The sequence below is a fragment of the Aedes aegypti genome, chromosome 1 (genome assembly GCF_002204515.2).
Source record: "Aedes aegypti strain LVP_AGWG chromosome 1, AaegL5.0 Primary Assembly, whole genome shotgun sequence".
In the NCBI taxonomy this organism is placed as follows: Eukaryota; Metazoa; Arthropoda; class Insecta; order Diptera; family Culicidae; genus Aedes; species Aedes aegypti.
In genome coordinates this window covers 27,712,955-27,734,288 of record NC_035107.1, presented here as the reverse complement: position 1 = coordinate 27,734,288, position 21,334 = coordinate 27,712,955, and the positions used below count along the sequence as shown (strand labels likewise).

General features: G+C 37.5%; 1 protein-coding gene across 4 annotated transcripts in view; it reads right to left on the bottom strand.

The window, feature by feature from the left end:
* Window positions 1-15,072: 15,072 nt before the first annotated feature.
* Window positions 15,073-21,334, bottom strand: part of LOC5573724 (G1/S-specific cyclin-D2) — a 180,101-nt gene continuing 173,839 nt past the window's right edge. For all 4 annotated transcript variants that reach the window (XM_021839238.1, XM_021839237.1, XM_021839239.1 and 1 more), the window contains one exon: window positions 15,073-16,731. In XM_021839238.1, the coding sequence (XP_021694930.1) occupies window positions 16,543-16,731 (189 nt within the window). In that variant the 3' untranslated portion in view covers window positions 15,073-16,542. The remainder of the gene's footprint in view (window positions 16,732-21,334) is intronic.

Genomic DNA, 21,334 nt, shown 5'->3' with positions numbered 1-21,334 from the left:
CCAAAATGGTTTTTGATGAGTGAATTTGATGGATAGTGCCGACATTTTTTGTTGCATTAGATTCATCGAATGTAGCGCAGTTGTTGCACCAAATTCATTTCCCGAGCGCGTACACGGAAAAAAATAACACTAAGAAAAAATATAGGTAAACAGTTTATGCGTTAATGGCTGTTTTTATTCATCTTTCATATATTCACGGATTCTTCCGGAAGGTCATCTAAGATTATCAAATGAATCACTTTAGGATTCTTCAAGAAATTCTAAAAATTCTCATGGGATTTTTCGGAAAAAAAAATCACTGAGATTCTTCCTGGAATCCCTCATCAATTCTTCCGTAACTTTCTCTGGGATTATCCCAAAAATGTCTCTGAAGTTCTTCTGGTAATCCTCATGGAATCCTTTATACGAAACACTTCAGAAAATTATCAGGAAATTCCTCTGTAGCTCATTCATAAACCTTTCTCGAGCTGTTCAATCCAAAACTCCTTTTTGGACTATTTTTGAAATCCTTCTGGAATTCCTCTTGCAATTTCTTTACGATACAACAACAAAACTTTCAGAGAAACTTCCAATAATCGCTGTGGGATTCTTCAGAAGAACCCTTCTGGGATTCTTCCAAAAATCTCTCGGAAAGTCCTCTTAGTTTCTTTCGGAAATCCTTTTGAAATTATTATAGTTATCTCTCTAATCGCTCTGTGCTCTTCCGAAAATCTTGCTGGGACTTTCTCTTGAATTATCCCGCAAATTCCTCTTGGATTTTTATGGAAATCTTCCGGGTAAAATTTCCCTGGAGTTCTGCCGGAAATGTTTCTATGATTGCTTTCCAGAGGGATGGAATTCTTCAAAAAGATCTGGGATTTTTCTGAATATCTTTTGAAGATTTTTACAGAAACCTTTCGAGCCTCCTTACAAAGATCCTGCAGGTTTTTTTTCCGGAAATCCATCCAAAATTATTACATTAAACATCTGATTTTTTTTTTTCCAGAAAACCGTCAGTGAATCTTCCTTGGGACATTTTTGGATATCCCTCTTAGATTCTCTCAGGGCTTTTTCGATTCTTCTAGGATTCTCCCGGAAATCCGTCTGAAACTATAGTTAAAAATCTATTTTTTCGCTGTCAGATCATTTAGTTCAAATTCTTGAGATACTTCCGGAAATCCCTATGGAGTACTTTCAGAAATGCTTCCAGATATCTCTCGAGGATTTATTTAACAATCTTTTTTATAAACATCCAACCGAAATTGTTCACAAAATTTCTCAGAAATTCTTCCGAAAACTTCTCCGAAATTATTCGAAAATCCTAGTTGGAGATCAGTGGAAGTTATTATAGTTTACGATATTAGTTACTGCTGACATTTAGAACAAATTATTAATTGTTATCTTTGGTTAATAGAGCTGTAAGTTTACCAGTATATGAATTACTATGTACTTACATGCTACAAATGTTGCTTACAGCCTTTCCCTAATTTATAGAATTAGCCAGTAACTATTATTAGCGAGTGGATTTGGAAATTCCATACGGCAATATGATTATATATTAAAAATATCATCGAAAAAAAAATATGTTACTCGTACTCCTTGAGGAGTATTGATTGTATATACATACACATTCCAAAAATATCGGAATTCAAGTTTCTTGATTAAAATTTATCGTATTATCGCACCCAAGCCTCAGGGTGAATAAAGCCCATTCATTACTATTGTACTTATTACAAAAAGATTAACCGGGAAAAGACTGCTAGTGGACCCTTTTAAGCAAAGCAGGTGGCGGGATTTCCCTTGGAAACATTTTTACAACGCTGTGGAACTTTTTTCTACGAGAGGGACTATTGCCCGGGTTGTTTTAAATCATCAAAATTTGGATCGTACATAAAAAATATCCTGTACCCTTTCTTGAAGCTACATGGCAAGAGGAAGTTACATGCATAACATGACCAATTAAATAAGTAACACATTGACATCAAAACTTCAGAAGAAATGCAATTGCTACTGCGATAGAGCAGTTTTTCCTTAAAGGGGCGTATTATACCTTTTTACCTTACCTTCGCTAGGGCAATGAACAGCCGACCAGACACCATGCGTCTCCACCAACCGGACCAAAGCTTTCGTCAACATTTCGTAATGTTGCATGCAACAACCCTCCATCGAAAGCTTCTCGCTCGCAACATTGCATTCAAGTAAAGCTCCCTTTCAAGCAAGCAAGTGGAACGGAAGGAGACGCATGATAGCTTGTTTCCCGGATCATCTCATCAATCAAAGTAAACCGCAACCAACATGAGCCTCTGTACGTGCCATAAATTCTTTTGTTCTAATGACTTTTACTGTGCGCCGTGTGTCGGTGCTGTCTTGCTCTCTCTCACAGACATTTGGAAAACAGGGCGCACAGTAAAAGTCAAACGTTTTATAGCATGCACAGGCTTATGCTGAAGAACAAGTGGACGTGATATCTCCCACTACTGCACTGAATCAAACGCACCAGTCGTTTTTTTTTTTTTTGTTTTTGTAAAAAATCTATTCATCTATGGAAGTGATTGGTAGATTTATCGATTGATTGTCCTGAATAATATGTACCACCACGGTCAGTTGGTTGACCCGAACCGGGCGGCAATCGTTTCACCAGTACACAGTAGTTTTGTTTTGCACACATGGGTGGCTCATTAATGATTCGATCATTGCTTGCTTAGATCCACTGGGGTTTTTCTTTTGTTATCTTCTTCTATTTGCACTTTCCGCTCTTTCCTTGAAATCTTCGTTCGTTTTGGCTACGCTATGTGGCGCACCGTTGAAATTGGTTTATTTTTTTTATAAAAGTTCTAGTTTTTAATTATTCACTTATTTGCATGATTTGTGTTTGATTAGTGTGGGTGTTTGACATGAAATTTGTTTCTAGTTACTGGCTTCCGTCGCAATGGAATGGGGCTTTGTGAATTGTGAATGGCGGTGAATGTTGGTGTAGATTTCGGTAAATTGACATAATTCTATTGCATTGATGGACGTTCGTTCATAATTGTTTGTGTGGGAGGGGGGCCTAAAGGCTAAGTGGAAAAAAATCCGCATAACAGTGACACAGTCTAAGGGCTATTTACAGAGTTTTAACAGTGTTCCTTTCGTTTTGTAGAATACATTACATGGCTATTGTTGTACGTTACGCTGTGCTTCGCTGTCGTGTGAACTGATATGCTTTGAGTCTATTGATATTGACACATAAAAGTGAACTAAAGCTAAATAAATGAGGCTGGGCAGTTGGATTATCGCTATGAAGGTCCTTCTTTTTCCGATTTCAATCAAAATATACGGATATTTCCAGTTAAAAAATATTTAAAATTTCTTGACTATGTCCTAACGTACGTGGAAGAACGGATTTTTCATTTGTTGCATTTGCACGGGACTTTTGTTTCCAATATTTACACAGATTATAAGTGCGCTTGCTCTAAGCCGTAAAATACGAATATTCCTATCTAAAAAAAACAGTATCTTAGCTCGAAATCCCTTACAAAACTATACTTACACGACAAGAAGGAAGTGCCTTAGAACCTACCATCATACATGACTATCATTTTTTTCGGTTGATTTTCTCTCAGGGTTTTAACATCTCAATAATTAGCAATAGTAACTAGTAGTAGTAGTGTACATAAATCATCGTTAATGAAGGCACGAATATCTGCGTTCGCGTTTGAATACAAAGAGTTCCGCGGCAGTTGTAAATTTTGTCGGCATCGGCAGCACCCGCGAGAGGCGCTCCTCTCGTGTGCTTCCGTTGAAGTCTTTCGCCATCATAGTAGCCGGCGCCGCGTTGGGCGATTTGCCGCCTTTGCAAGGAACTTTCTAGAGGATTCTCCTGGTGGAGATGCGGCTGACAGCTGTCAAAAAGCGCGTTACACACTGGTCCAAAACGACTCATTCATTTCGATTGATTTTGCGCCACAATCTGTCACCGATCTCCACCGAGATTTGTTTGATTGATTTGCATTTCGCTGATAATCTGGTCTTTCTTCTCTCCATTCTACTTTAGTAGTGTAGTGGTGGCCCAGCTAGGTGCGGGGCCGTTCAATAGACGGGGTAAAAGGGAGGGGTGTTTGCAGGGTGCACTCTTTCAAATGAACACTCTCCACGTGTGTGGGGTCGATTCCAGTAAATCGAGGAGGATCGTGCCTGGGCGGGTCCTTTCTGGCCGCCCAGACTTTCTGTGTATTTTACTTTAAGCGTATTACTTTTCTCCGCGCGTATTGTGTAAAGCTCCTAGGTGTGTTTGTGAGTTTGTTTGTGTGTTTTGTTTAATTGTTAAGTTTCCTACAATTCTAATAAGTTCTACAATGTTATAATATGCATAAATCCTTATATCGTAGTAAAATATGATTCTTGTCGAGGAACCGTACCAGTCTTTATTGTATTATTCTTCCGTTTTGATTCAACTTTGACTTGCGTTTGTGCGTTTTGTGCTGCTGCTTCTCATTCTTAGTCTTCTTCATCATCTTCGTGTTTGTTGCCTGCCCCTTCTTCCGAGAAAGGAGGTTAGGTTTCGCTACTAGTGCAGATGTGTTTCGTTTGTCCGTAACCCCCGCTGCTGACACATTTCGGGGATTTTTCGATGCGGCGTGTGTCTCACGTTTGGTTCAGTGTCCCTTGTATGATGGCAGAAGTTGCCATCGCCGCCACCGCCAAGATAACAAACTCCGTAATTGTTGTGGTTGGCGTAATAGTGAACTTGCTGCTGCGGGGAGCAGCGTGGCGGTGGCGAAAAAATAAACTGTAACAAAAAAGCGTAATAGAATGCTTTCCCCATTTAAGAATGTTGAAATTTTTTATTCTTTTCTTCGTTTTTTTTTATCATATCAATCAATCTCTTCGACTCTCCGAAATTGGTGTCTTGTTTCACTGTTTGGATTATTTTTTTTGTTGTTTGAAATCGACTTTGAACACATTGATTTCAACGTGCTTTTTTCGCTCAGTGTCTTAACTGAGGGGTGGTAGAGAGTGAGAATTTATTGGAACAAAATGATATAATATTTAGAACGATTGTTTTAATAACTTTAATTACGATATTTGAAGTTAATTATCTGATTTTCAATTTTTTAAATCTTCCATCGCGTAAATAAATCGATTTTGGTTCATTGCTGAGTCGATATTTTTGAGCGTGTCATTTGTTTGGATCTCATCATGGAAGTAGGGATGTCTAATCATCGGTTGATTAATCGATTAATCGTTTTTGATAATGAATTCTCGTATGGAACTTCTAATTACAATTAAATTACTCGAAGCATCATCATACCGAAATTCAAAAATAATTTATACGGAAATTCGGAGCGGAGTTTACCGAAATACGGAGAAGATTACTTTTAAAAACTGGAATTGTCCCAAAATCCATGTAAACATTTCCTTATCTTCTGCGAGGCTTTCTCCTGACCTGGGTGCGTTCTAGCTCACATGACTTTCTCAAAGTGTGTTTATAAATATCTTGAAATTGGCTAATAGCCGGTCTGCGAGAAGTGCGTGGATATATACCATTTTTATGTTATTGTACCTGTGAAGTATAATGCGGTGTTCGTTCGAAGGTTGTCGAAGGAACGCACTATCCCCTCAATCAACAAGGTGGGCTAATATGATGTATGAACTCGATTCCTAACATCATACCGAATAACATCGAAACTAAAGATTCTGGTGGCATCAGCATGTCGAAAGCTCTTACTTAATTCTTTGCTCACTTTTTTTTTTTGATAACATACGCAGATTTTATAGATAAAGCCTCTAATGTGGAAGATTATATATTGAAAACAAATATATTTTTTATCACTGAGATAACAATACCTTCTCGTGAGATTACAATACATTCTCAAGAGAAACCTAACCACAATCTCTAATGTTTGGCTCCGGCAATCAGGCTCCCGCTTGATAAGCATTTTGAGTTAGTTCGCAGCACCCAGCTCCTGACAGCTGTCCGGAAAGGATTTCTTTGGAAAAACGGAGAGGATTTTACTCGAAATCAAGAGGATTCCTCCCAAAATCCGGATCCTAAATTCAGAGATGATTTGTCCCGAAATATGAAGAGGCTTTCGCCTCAAATCCAGAGAGGAATATTCCAAATCCGAAGAAAATTCCACCCAATATCCGGGAAGAATTTCGCACAAAATCTGGAAAAGATTTCTTGCGTAACTTTTCTTAAGAATTTTTCTAACATTGAGAGGCTTTTTTTATTTACTTTCTCTTTTTGCAATAACTGAGCCACATCAACCTCTTCTGTTGCGTTTTTTTTTTTGAACGCTAGCCCTTCCCCAAGTTCAGAGAGAATTTCTTCCGAAACCCAAAGAGTATTTCTCGCAGAACTTTTTAAAATAACCTATCTAATTTTGAGAACTTCTCTTTTTTTACTTTATGTTTCATCAATATTTAAGCCCCTCTTACATCTTCTGATGTGCTTTTTGTACAAATCGCTAGCCGAGAAAAAAATTCTACCAAAATGCAGAGAGGTTTCCTCCAGAAATCAGTAGAGGATATCTCCCGAAATCCAGAGAAGGTTGCTATTGAAATCTGGAGCGGCTATCTTACAAAAATCTAAGAGCCTTCCACAAAAAAATCTATAGAGATTTTCTGTCGGGATCCAGAGAGAATGTTCTCAACAGTCGGCATTCAACATTCAGAAAGGTTTTCTCCTGAAATTTAGAAAGAGTTTCTGTCGGAATCACTAAAGATTTCTTCCCAGAATATGTAGATGGTTCCTTCAGAAATCCAGAAAAGCTTTCTCCAAAATATCGGAGAAGCTCTGTTCCGTAATCTATACAATATTTCTCTTGATTCTCGAAGTCTTTCTTCTGGGATCCGGAGAAACTATTTCCCTATTTTCCGGAGATGCTTTTCCTCAGGTTTCAATAAAGTATATCTCTGAAATGCGGAGATATTGCCTGGAATCTGGAAGATACTTTCTATCGAAATTTGGATGATTCTCTTGAAATCGAAAAAAGTTTACTCCCACAACCCAAACAAATTCAATAGAATATCTCAAGTTATCCACGACTTTTAACAGAAAGGATAACTAACTTGGCTGCACTTTAACCCAAATTTTCATCTTGTAAATTTCTACTTTGACCAGAAGATTTCAATAAAGAATCTTACAAGGTCCAAGCTGAAATTCCAAGACTGCTCAAGTTTTTATTACAAAATGGATTTCATATTGAAATTCATAACTTCGTCAGGTTTCAAGTTAGCATCCCTTCAAATGTTGATGGAATGGTCGAAGTCCAAGAAGAACCAGACAAACTCCGGCGGGAACTTCAAGGAAATCTCCATGATAACGAAATATATGAGAACTGAACCGGAAAACCGTAGGCCTTAAATGCCATTCGGAAATTCCGATACTTTATAACTTAATCGGCAGAACTGAAGCTACGAAATTGTACTCCAGGATTTTGAAAGAATTTAAGCTGGAGTTTTGAAGCTTCGGCAGATTTTCAGTGAACGGATAAACTTTGAAAGATTATCTACAAGTTCCAGAATCTGCTCGACATAAACTCAAAACAAACAGCAGAATTTCACAGCAAGCTCCAATTTGAGGTAAAAAAGCTCAAATTTTGCCACTTAACCTACAAAACAGAAAATCATAATTTTGGTAATATTTTGTAAATTAATCACCCTTCAGTTCAGCAATATTCCATCGTGTGAATGCATTGGATTCGAATCATATCTGTGGAGATTGTTTTGAGCGTGTCATTTGTTCCACTCGACGGAAGTAGGGATGTCTTATCGTCGGCTGATTTATCGATCAATCGTTTGTAAAAGTCGATTCAACTGGATCTTAATTGAATATATTCAATTAAGATGGACTTTCAGGATTCAAAGAGAAAGACATTCCGAAAAATCTTTCTCCTAGAAGTCTGAAAGTTTCTTCCAAACTCTTGAGAGGATTTATTCCATAAAAATAAAAAAAGGATTTGTTCCGAAATCCTGTGAGGCTTTTTGCCGGAGTCTGGTTTTCAAACAAGAACATAGAGACTTATTCAAGAAATCCAGAGAAGATTTTACCTTACATTCGGAGAAGGTTTCTCATGTAATGCAGAAAAAAGTCCGAAGGGACTTAACTCCGGAAGCCGGAGGGTGTTTCCCTGAAAGCGAGGAGGCTTTTTATTAAAATTTAGAGTAACTTTCTCTCAGAATTCATAAAGGGTTCATTTCAGGATCTGGAGAATATTTCTCTTGAAATCCTAAAAGTCTATCTCCAGAAATCAAAAGAGACTATTTCCAGAAGTCTGAAGTAGCTTTTACCAGAAATCGAAAGTGTTTCCTTCGGAATTCGGAGAACATTTCTGCTGGAATGCGATGAGAGTTCCCCCGAAATTCGAAGATGCTTTCTATTGAAATACGGAAAGGCTTCTTTCAGAATTGAGAGGCTTTCTTACAGATCCAAAAAAGTTTTCCTCTGGAAACCAAAGAGCTTATGATCAATAGGGTCCCAAAGCCCTGTCCCAATTTTAGTGCCAAACGCTTAAGTTTAGGCCAAAAACACATGTTTACTCAATTTTTTAATGTTTTTCATTTGTTTAAGTACATTTTTTTTTTTTAAGTTTTTCTAGATTTCGTCACACCCTTTGGTTTAAACTCAAATTTTGGGTGTATTTTGTTTTCCGTGTCCCTTCCGAAATGTCACATAGGAACAACCACAGTGTCAAACTAAAACCCCTGTGGTATTTTTGTCGACTAAGCGAACGTCAATTATTAAATTAAAGTTTTAATATGATACATCCGTTATTTGAGCGGGAAAAATTGCTAAAGTAGTTGCAGTAACACGCTCTTTCGTGTTATTAAATGAAAACAAGATTTCATTAAACATTTTAGGACCCTATTCATGATCCCGAACGCATTTGTTGGTAATCTGATAGGATTTTTTGATAATCAGAAAAATTTCAAGAAATCCGTAGGGAAATTCTTTTATAACCCGGAGAGTATTGATCCCAAAATCCAGAGAAGATTTCTCAAGTAATTCATACAGGAGAAAGAAGTCCGAAAGGACTTTACTCCGGAAACGGAAGAGGTTTTCCCTGAACGTGCAGATGATTGATCTCAAATTCCGGGTAATTTTGCCAAAAATCTGAAAAGAATTTTCTATTAAAAAAATCGACGAGGTTTTCTACCAAAAAGCAGATTAACTGTCTCTCAGAATCCATAAAGGATTCCTTTCAGAATCTAGAGAATATTACTCTTAAAATCCTAAGAGCCTATGAGCACGCGATTCAAGAGAGTCAACTTCCAGAAATCTGGAGTAGCTTTCCCCAGAAATCGAGAGCGTTTCCTTTGGAATTTGGACAGAATTTCCGCTGAAATGCGTTGAGGGTAACTCAGCGAGGAGAAGTCCGGAGAGACTTTACTCCGGAAACCGGAGAGCTTTTCCTCTGAACGTGCAAAGATTTGATCTCGAACTTCGGATAATTCCAGGCTATTTACATGGAAGGAGACACCATCTTCTATGGTGACAAAGGGCTCGAATGGCTTGTCAGATGAATCGGGCCCGGGGCATCCTGTCTACTGCGAATTGCTGCAGTTGATAAAGGGCATGTCCATAGCCTGGATAATTCTGAAGAACATTCCGAAAGGTATTGTAGAAGCTTTCTCATGTAAGCCAAAAAGGTTTCCTCCCAGATCCAAAATATTTTTCTCTAGAATTCAAAGAATTTTTCCATCAGAAATGCAACGGTACTATGAAATCGAAGAAGATTTCTCCCAAAATCCAGAGAAACTTTGTCTCAGAATCCATAAAGGGTTCCCTTAAGAATCTGGAGAATATTTCTCTTGAAATTCTAAGAGTCTATCTCCGGAATCCAGAGATACTGCTTCCAGAAGTCTGCAGTAGCCAGAAGTCGAGAGCGTTTCCTTCGGAATTTGGAGAGAATTTCCGCTGAAATGAGATGAGGGTTTTCTCGAATATAGAAGATGCTTTCTTTTGAAATACGGAAAGGCTTTCTTCAGTATTGAAGAGCTGACTGATTATGGAGAAGCTTTCTTATGAAAAACGAACTGGCCAAAAAAAAAAGCTTTCCTCTGCAATCCAGAGAATTTTTCATTAGAAATGCAACGATTCTATCTCTCGGGATCCTCATAGGTTTTGTCGTGTGGTCTCGAGAGCCTTTTTTTCATATAGGATTTCCTCCCTATTTAGACTGATTGCCGTAAAGAGTTCCTCACGGATTTTGCGAAGATGATTTCTACCAAAATGTAAAGACGATGATTGCTTTTTGAAGTATGAAGTATCATAAATTACTTACGGAAAAAAAGAGAGCGGAAAATTCTAGAATATAACATCAACATCAATTTTACTTACAAATCCTCCACTCTAAAAGGAATTTGAGGCAGATGTAAAAGAATTCGGAAATTTAAATAGCTCAATACAAAATCTTTGGTGCCCGGAGGACAGGATGTGTAACACTCTCTGAGATCTGGGGAATCTGGGTTCCTTAGTTCTTGTGACAAAATTTCTGATACTGATATTCTGATAACTGATTGTTGAATAAAAAGCCTCAAAACATTTTTGTGAAATTTAAAATGCGATAAAGATCATTGAAACTGAGAATTCTATGAAAACCCATAAGAACGCAGGAATCCGATAGAAGCAGAAGGTTTCCAATAGTATTCCTCAAGTTAATGGCTGAGGTTCGTCAAAATCTCAGCTAAAACTATGCAATAGGGTCCTAAAGGCCTGTCCCAATTTTAATGCCAAACGCTGAAGTTTAGACCAAAAACACATGTTTACTCAATTTTTTAATGTTTTTCTTTTGTTCAAGTCCAAAAAACATTTTTTTATATTTTGTCACACTCCTTGGCTTAAACTCAAATTTTGGGTGTATTTTGCTTTCCGTGTCCCTTCCGAAATGTCACATAGGAACAACCCCAGTGTTAAAACTAAAAGCCCTGTGGTGTTTTTGTCGATTGAGCGAACGTCAAACATGATCAAAAGTGTCAAGGTTCATTTATGGACCCAATTTTTAAATTAAAGTTTAAAAATGATGTAGTCGTTATTTGAGCGGGAAAATTGCTAAAATAGTTGCAATAACATGGTCTTTCGTGTCATTAAATAAAAACAAGATTTCATTAAATATTTTAGGACCCAATTTTGAACAGAAAGGACAGAATTAGCACTTCGAAACTCATTTGTCTCTCCGAAACATCTGCTGGAACTTGAAGATTCTAATAATGTTTGGAGATTATAACAACAAAAGGATCAAGTTGAAAACCCCAAATTTCACAAAACTCTGGTCAAAACAGGGACAGAGAAAAAAATGCTGGTCGAAACATTAAAATTCTAAATAATTTGCATGATTTTTTTGACTCATTTCTGAGTAGAAATTTTTGAACGTATAATTTATTTTACTCGATGTAAGTAGGGATGTGTAGTCATCGTTTAATTGATAGATTAATTCTCGAAAAGAGCATGTCAAGCACGTGCTAGAATAAAAGTGTAGGTCACATGATCGATTTCTCTTAATCGATCCTTTCTTTTGTGCATAAAAGTGACAAGATGCAAGTTTGTTGGATTTTTTTTTCTTCTCAGGATGCAAGGCTTCATCGCTGTCTAACGTCCTTAATTGAAAAACTGCTAAAAAAATCGTCATCTTTATTCGCACAAGATCTCCCACGAAACCCGGAGATTTTGCCCGAAAATGTTTTTTTTTTCGAAAATCCTGAGAGGATTACTCCTAAAATCAGTTTTTTTCCGAAATTCTAAAAGGTTTTCTCCCGAAATACGGAGGATCTCTGCCCGAAATTAGGAGAAAAGTATACCAGAAATCCGGAGAGGGGTTTTCTTCCAGAATCCGAAGGAAATTTCTTCCGAAATCTTCCAAGACCTGTAATATTCTGAAATTTGGAGAGATATCATGTCGAACTGCGGAGGAGATTTCTCTCGAAATTCAAAGACGTTATCTCCCTAAATCCGAAAAGATCACCTTTACGATTCAGAAGTTTCAGGAGATATGGAAAGATGTGAAATAATTGGAACAGAATGCAGCATATCAAAATTTTCAACCAAATCCATGAGAATACTTTTCAAACTTTAAGATTCTAGCAGAATTAACATGATTGCGAAGAATAAGGTCAAATTGCTAAATTTCAGAAGAATTTTCAGTAAAACCTCTTTTAACTCCAGGTACATGCCAATTCAAATAAATCAATTAATACAGACAAACAGACGTAACACTCCAATTATTTTCTTCGTAACGCGAAATAGCACTCAATTCTAATATTTGGGAGTAGACTGATGGCCCACTCGTGGCTCTCGTATCGTTTTTGTTCGAGTTAGACATTTGCACACTACCGTCATCTATTTTGCGTTTAGCCAAACATAGTATTTTTTGCATTGAGCGTTAATGTTCACGTGACTATGTTTTTAATTGATAACTGTTCTAGCAGTTACTTCTTACAAAAAAATGCAATTGATTCGTACAAAGCTCTGTAGCAGAAAATCATTAATTCTACAGACTAACTAAGGCTTGTTCGCAACAAAATCTGGACACCCCCAAACACATGTTCATCCTGAAATATCTCATTAACGAGTGAAATTTTTCACACAGTGATGGTTGTATGTCTGCAGATTCTGGGTTCTTGCGACCAAATACCAAAAAAACTTCAGAAAATTAGTTCAAATTTTAAAATATGCAGAGAATAATAATCCATATTGTCGTTTTCGGTAACATTTTGACGAAACCTGAACAGAAAGTTCAGGAAAAAATATTGTTTACCATTTACAAACAATTGAAGGAGCTAACATTCTAATTCTCGCTTATGTCGGATTCAACATTTGATCGAATCCTATTCGTTTAAATCCACGGCCCACTTAATTTTGCTGGCGTAAACGGGAATGCACAACGGTTTTCGACGGAAAGGGCTTTCGAACGTAAACAAGAATAGGGGTGTAAATCTTGGTAGAAATCATGACCGAAACCTCTGAAGTCGTTTTTCTGTCCCAATTTTGAGATAATGAAAACAACGATAACTCAAGGAAAATGCATCGATAGTACTGCGAAAACTTGAAGATTCCAGCAGGAATCAGAAAGTCTCAAAAATTCACTGGGAACCATGAGTGTAAAGGACAAAGCCGAATGGTTGTTTCGTACATAAACCTTCTGAATTCCTGAATACAGCAAAACTGCATGATTTCATTCTAAAAAGAGGTCAGAACAATGCTACATTATTGGACATAACCCAAGATTGCGATAGGATCTGCTCAATTCCATTAGAATCCCTCAAATATTGTACTACCTAATCTAACTTTCGTAAGAGCTCAAGACCATCAAAAGGTTAAGTTTTACAACCTTGAAATATTTTAAAATAGGCTTCGATGGAATATTCAGATATTCCAGAACCAACTCGACATAAACTTCAACCGAAACGTGAAAATTTCAAATTAGAAAAGCTCAAATTTTTTGCACCATTTCTGTAGAAAATAACAATCTTGTCAATATCTTGACCAAAACATAAAAAAATACCAGCCAGCCTCAAAAGTCCATAATCAGGAGTCTCCAAAAGTTCATAAGCAGCAGTATTCGAGAGAGAATGTCGAGCTATTGACAGTAAGTACCGAAATTTCGATTAAAATTCCAAATAAAACTGCCCAAACTCCAGGGTTCTGACCACCTGGTACAAAGCTTTAGTAGAATCTCGGGAATTCTAGCACAACAATTGAGGTTAAATCTTAGATTGTAACAGTCGAGGATTTCGATGCTGATTTGAGGGATCACTATAGATTCTAGCACGAACTCTATAATCCCAGTGTTATCATTACAGAGGAAATTCCCCGGATTCGATGGATAATGACATTGTGTGTGCCAAATACGCAGGTTTCTAAAACATATCCCACTTTCGTGTAAGTACGAGACGTGTAGCCAAATTTGGTATCTTGATTACAATTCTTTTCTTTCAAGCCGTCTCAGGATTTGACGAAATTAAAACTGAGGGTGAATCAACCCCCAAAGGTAATTCAATCCGTATAAAACAGCAACGTTTTCATTGAAAATTGCTACATCACTGCATTTCTGTCCAAGAGAGAGGACATACACACTAAGATTTTATTACCGAAGTCGGTAAAATTATACTGGGTTTTTGAACAGCAGGGTTTTCTCGGTAATTTTCTTAAGAACTGAAAACTCCGTAAATCGACAAGATTCTCGAGCTGTCATAAAAAATGCTGGTTTAGTCAGTAAAGCTTTCTACAGTAATTTACTGGATTTTTCGGTAAATAAAACCTATTTGTTTACCATAATTTGCTGATTTTTTCAGCATTGAATCAGAGTCCCCATTTTCATTCCATATTTTTGTTGGTTTAAATCCCAATTCATCACCCTAAACACCCTGATTTTATAAGAAGAAGCTTGTTACTTTTGAAAGGAATTGAAAATCGGCAACAAATTGTTTGTCTTAGTTTGTGCATAGTTGGAAACATCCTAGCTTCTTACCTAACCTCAACAAATTGGTGCTGTGTTTGGGTTCCGTAATTCACAGGTTTTTGGAACTTCAATGGATACACTCGGTGTCTATTATCTTAATAAATAACAATATACTGCCGATAATCAATTCCTTACCTTGCACCGAGCCCACAGGAATCAGCATTCATAAAATAAAACTGCTTTTCGTTTGGAAACAGCTCATCAGCCTCGCACATACCACCTTCTGATTCAGAATCCGAATTGATCTGTAATTCTTTTTGTGTCAAATTCTACCATGCGCTTTTTTCTTTTCTTTGCATTCTAACGAAAAAAGTCGGTAAAAAATAATTTTCACTGAAAATCGGTACTATGATTTTACTGAATTTTTTAACTTACTGAGTTCGTACGGTATTTTTTGAATATCACTGAATGATCAGCTAAAATAGTTACCGAATTCAGTAAAGTGATAAATATTTTGCTGAACATCAGTGAGTTCGAATAAAAAAGCTGAAAGTTCGGTATTTTTTTGTAGTTTACAGTTCCGACACCGTAAAAAATATTACCGAACAGATAAACTGAGATTGAGTGTGTAAGTTTTTCTTAGACGAAGAATACAAAAAAATCGTCATTTGAACTAGCGCAAATTTCAAAGCCCTTTTTTTGCAAATTCTGCTTAAAATTATATGAAATTCCTAGGTTTTTAATGTTAAAGAAGCTCTTGTGAATTGCTTTAAATTCCTACACAATTTTGGAATTATTATTTTGATCGATGGATTTCTAATAAACGACATCCCTACTATACCCAAACCATGACACGCTAAAAAAATAGCACTCACCTTGAGGTTATGTCAGCTCACGCAGCCACCAACATACTGACAAAAATGACCGTTTTTGCGACGCCCACCGATACCGATAACCGCTCATTTGACCATCAGGGGGTTCTCTAGTGATACCGCCACTAGGGGAACTGGTTTTTAGCTTCGAAGCCGCTCCTGCGACCATAACAACGATTCTGTCGCACGTCAGAGCCGGCCCCTACTGGGCCCTTCCGGTGCGTCGACCCAACCAGTTCGGGCGGAAGGGACCGAACCGGACGGCGAATTCCTTTCTCTTTCTCCATTTCCGCACTTCCTGCGCACTTTTCTCTCCTAGACTAGACTAAAAGCTTCGCCATCCGGTTGCTCTTTTTTTGTAGATTGACTTTTTTTTCGATTTTTTGTCTGCCTCTGCTTCTGAACTCAAACTCCCTACCACCACTCAACACACACTGGTCTAAAAACTCATTCGGAAATCTTCAGTTATGTCAGATGATTTTTCTCTCCCGTTTTTCTAGTATAACGTTTCTCTTCAACTTGTATTCAGTGTTTTGCGTAGTTGCTTTTAGTGCAGCTTCAATGACTGTTGCTTTCTAACTTCTAACAGTATAATAATAATATATATGTACACAGATCCTAACCAAGAAAAAATTGTAACATTTTCAACCTTACCGATATGCTTGCAATTCACATTCACTCCTAACTAGAGACTACATACTATCATAGAATCACTCTCAATCTCACGAAAATGTGTGCGTGTTTTGCTGTACATTCCTTGCTCCAAGTTCCTAACCTCACCTCTCAACCTTTTTTTCCTCTAAACTTCGCTCATACACATGCGATTTGTGTAATCCGTTGCTCAAAAATTGATCTTAAAATTTCTCTGAGTGTATTACTTTCTCTCTTTCTCTCGCTGCTCTGCTCTTTTTTTCTCTTCCTTTAAATTCAAATTCTCTCTGCGAGCGCCTAAAGCGCGTCAACCGCTCTCGCGTTTTTGCTCTTTCGATTTGATCCGCCGCCTGCGGACCATCATGATCTGTGTTTTGTAACGTTCTTAAATTTAATTGTTAAAAAAATATAGCACCCAAAAAATTCCACTTTTTGCGCGATGCGTTTCCCGCTGCTCTGGCCGCCGCCGCCGCCGCCTACTTCGATGCCCGATGAAGTGAATCCGATAGAAAGAGACGGGGGGAAGAGAAAGACACTCTAGGAAATCCCCGAACCTCCGCGCGCCTACTTACACGGAGGGAAATATCTCTCTTTTTCTCTTCTGATGAGATATTACGGTAGGCAGAATATCGTTAGGAGGAGCAGGAGCTGACGGTGCTTCACAACTCGATGACGTCGGTCGGAGTCGTGGAACTACACTTGAAGTTGACGCAGGACTGCTGCTGCTGCTGGAGGTGTTGCGACACGATGGTAGCCGTCGCCGAGGTTATGTGCATTGACTGGGGTAATCGGCGGCGCTGCTCCTGGAACAGGGCTTCCATTTTGTCCATGCATTCACAGATGAATTCCTGCGGGTGATAAGAAGAGAGAAAGAAAAGGGATTTGATAAAAATCAACCAGAGAACGATAAGCTTGCAGAATTATATCAACGGTTCCTCTCACAAGCCCTTAATTGACCTGCATTCTTACGAGCGAATTCGAAATCGAATTAAAATCGAATCGAAATCGAATCGAAAACGAATCGAAATCGAATCGAAATCGAATCGAAATCGAATCATCGAAATCGAATCGAAATCGAATCGAAATCGAATCGAAATCGAATCGAAATCGAATCGAAATCGAATCGAAATCGAATCGAAATCGAATCGAAATCGAATCGAAATCGAATCGAAATCGAATCGAAATCGAATCGAAATCGAATCGAAATCGAATCGAAATCGAATCGAAATCGAATCGAAATCGAATCGAAATCGAATCGAAATCGAATCGAAATCGAATCGAAATCGAATCGAAATCGAATCGAAATCGAATCGAAATCGAATCGAAATCGAATCGAAATCGAATCGAAATCGAATCGAAATCGAATCGAAATCGAATCGAAATCGAATCGAAATCGAATCGAAATCGAATCGAAATCGAATCGAAATCGAATCGAAATCGAATCGAAATCGAATCGAAATCGAATCGAAATCGAATCGAAATCGAATCGAAATCGAATCGAAATCGAATCGAAATCGAATCGAAATCGAATCGAAATCGAATCGAAATCGAATCGAAATCGAATCGAAATCGAATCGAATCGAAATCGAATCGAAATCGAATCGAAATCGAATCGAAATCGAATCGAAAATCGAATCGAAATCGAATCGAAATCGAATCGAAATCGGAATCGAAATCGAATCGAAATCGAATCGAAATCGAATCGAAATCGAATCGAAATCGAATCGAAATCGAATCGAAATCGAATCGAAATCGAATCGAATCGAATCGAATCGAATCGAAATCGAATCGAAATCGAATCGAAAATCGAATCGAAATCGAATCGAAATCGAATCGAAATCGAATCGAAATCGAATCGAAATCGAATCGAAATCGAATCGAAATCGAATCGAAATCGAATCGAATCGAATCGAATCGAAATCGAATCGAAATCGAATCGAAATCGAATCGAAATCGAATCGAAATCGAATCGAAATCGAATCGAAATCGAATCGAAATCGAATCGAAATCGAATCGAAATCGAATCGAAATCGAATCGAAATCGAATCGAAATCGATCGAAATCGAATCGAAATCGAATCGAAATCGAATCGAAATCGAATCGAAATCGAATCGAAATCGAATCGAAATCGAATCGAAATCGAATCGAAATCGAATCGAAATCGAATCGAAATCGAATCGAAATCGAATCGAAATCGAATCGAAATCGAATCGAAATCGAATCGAAATCGAATCGAAATCGAATCGAAATCGAATCGAAATCGAATCGAAATCGAATCGAAATCGAATCGAAATCGAATCGAAATCGAATCGAAATCGAATCGAAATCGAATCGAAATCGAATCGAAATCGAATCGAAATCGAATCGAAATCGAATCGAAATCGAATCGAAATCGAATCGAAATCGAATCGAAATCGAATCGAAATCGAATCGAAATCGAATCGAAATCGAATCGAAATCGAATCGAAATCGAATCGAAATCGAATCGAAATCGAATCGAAATCGAATCGAAATCGAATCGAAATCGAATCGAAATCGAATCGAAATCGAATCGAAATCGAATCGAAATCGAATCGAAATCGAATCGAAATCGAATCGAAATCGAATCGAAATCGAAATCGAAATCGAATCGAAATCGAATCGAAATCGAATCGAAATCGAATCGAAATCGAATCGAAATCGAATCGAAATCGAATCGAAATCGAATCGAAATCGAATCGAAATCGAATCGAAATCGAATCGAAATCGAATCGAAATCGAATCGAAATCGAATCGAAATCGAATCGAAATCGAATCGAAATCGAATCGAAATCGAATCGAAATCGAATCGAAATCGAATCGAAATCGAATCGAAATCGAATCGAAATCGAATCGAAATCGAATCGAAATCGAATCGAAATCGAATCGAAATCGAATCGAAATCGAATCGAAATCGAATCGAAATCGAATCGAAATCGAATCGAAATCGAATCGAAATCGAATCGAAATCGAATCGAAATCGAATCGAAATCGAATCGAAATCGAATCGAAATCGAATCGAAATCGAAATCGAATCGAAATCGAATCGAAATCGAATCGAAATCGAATCGAAATCGAATCGAAATCGAATCGAAATCGAATCGAAATCGAATCGAAATCGAATCGAAATCGAATCGAAATCGAATCGAAATCGAATCGAAATCGAATCGAAATCGAATCGAAATCGAATCGAAATCGAATCGAAATCGAATCGAAATCGAATCGAAATCGAATCGAAATCGAATCGAAATCGAATCGAAATCGAATCGAAATCGAATCGAAATCGAATCGAAATCGAATCGAAATCGAATCGAAATCGAATCGAAATCGAATCGAAATCGAATCGAAATCGAATCGAAATCGAATCGAAATCGAATCGAAATCGAATCGAAATCGAATCGAAATCGAATCGAAATCGAATCGAAATCGAATCGAAATCGAATCGAAATCGAATCGAAATCGAATCGAAATCGAATCGAAATCGAATCGAAATCGAATCGAAATCGAATCGAAATCGAATCGAAATCGAATCGAAATCGAATCGAAATCGAATCGAAATCGAATCGAAATCGAATCGAAATCGAATCGAAATCGAATCGAAATCGAATCGAAATCGAATCGAAATCGAATCGAAATCGAATCGAAATCGAATCGAAATCGAATCGAAATCGAATCGAAATCGAATCGAAATCGAATCGAAATCGAATCGAAATCGAATCGAAATCGAATCGAAATCGAATCGAAATCGAATCGAAATCGAATCGAAATCGAATCGAAATCGAATCGAATCGAAATCGAATCGAAATCGAATCGAAATCGAATCGAAATCGAATCGAAATCGAATCGAAATCGAATCGAAATCGAATCGAAATCGAATCGAAATCGAATCGAAATCGAATCGAAATCGAATCGAAATCGAATCGAAATCGAATCGAAATCGAATCGAAATCGAATCGAAATCGAATCGAAATCGAATCGAAATCGAATCGAAATCGAATCGAAATCGAATCGAAATCGAATCGAAATCGAATCGAAATCGAATCGAAATCGAATCGAAATCGAATCGAAATCGAATCGAAATCGAATCGAAATCGAATCGAAATCGAATCGAAATCGAATCGAAATCGAATCGAAATCGAATCGAAATCGAATCGAAATCGAATCGAAATCGAATCGAAATCGAATCGAATCGATCGAAATCGAATCGAAATCGAATCGAAATCGAATCGAAATCGAATCGAAATCGAATCGAAATCGAATCGAAATCGAATCGAAATCGAATCGAAATCGAATCGAAATCGAATCGAAATCGAATCGAAATCGAATCGAAATCGAATCGAAATCGAATCGAAATCGAATCGAAATCGAATCGAAATCGAATCGAAATCGAATCGAAATCGAATCGAAATCGAATCGAAATCGAATCGAAATCGAATCGAAATCGAATCGAAATCGAATCGAAATCGAATCGAAATCGAATCGAAATCGAATCGAAATCGAATCGAATCGAATCGAAATCGAATCGAAATCGAATCGAAATCGAATCGAAATCGAATCGAAATCGAATCGAAATCGAATCGAAATCGAATCGAAATCGAATCGAAATCGAATCGAAATCGAATCGAAATCGAATCGAATCGAATCGAAATCGAATCGAAATCGAATCGAAATCGAAATCGAAATCGAATCGAAATCGAATCGAAATCGAATCGAAATCGAATCGAAATCGAATCGAAATCGAATCGAAATCGAATCGAAATCGAATCGAAATCGAATCGAAATCGAATCGAAATCGAATCGAAATCGAATCGAAATCGAATCGAAATCGAATCGAAATCGAATCGAATCGAATCGAAATCGAATCGAAATCGAATCGAAATCGAATCGAAATCGAATCGAAATCGAATCGAAATCGAATCGAAATCGAATCGAAATCGAATCGAAATCGAATCGAAATCGAATCGAAATCGAATCGAAATCGAATCGAAATCGAATCGAAATCGAATCGAAATCGAATCGAAATCGAATCGAAATCGAATCGAAATCGAATCGAAATCGAATCGAAATCGAATCGAAATCGAATCGAAATCGAATCGAAATCGAATCGAAATCGAATCGAAATCGAATCGAAATCGAATCGAAATCGAATCGAAATCGAATCGAAATCGAATCGAAATCGAATCGAAATCGAATCGAAATCGAATCGAAATCGAATCGAAATCGAATCGAAATCGAATCGAAATCGAATCGAAATCGAATCGAAATCGAATCGAAATCGAATCGAAATCGAATCGAAATCGAATCGAAATCGAATCGAAATCGAATCGAAATCGAATCGAAATCGAATCGAAATCGAATCGAAATCGAATCGAAATCGAATCGAAATCGAATCGAATCGAATCGAAATCGAATCGAAATCGAATCGAAATCGAA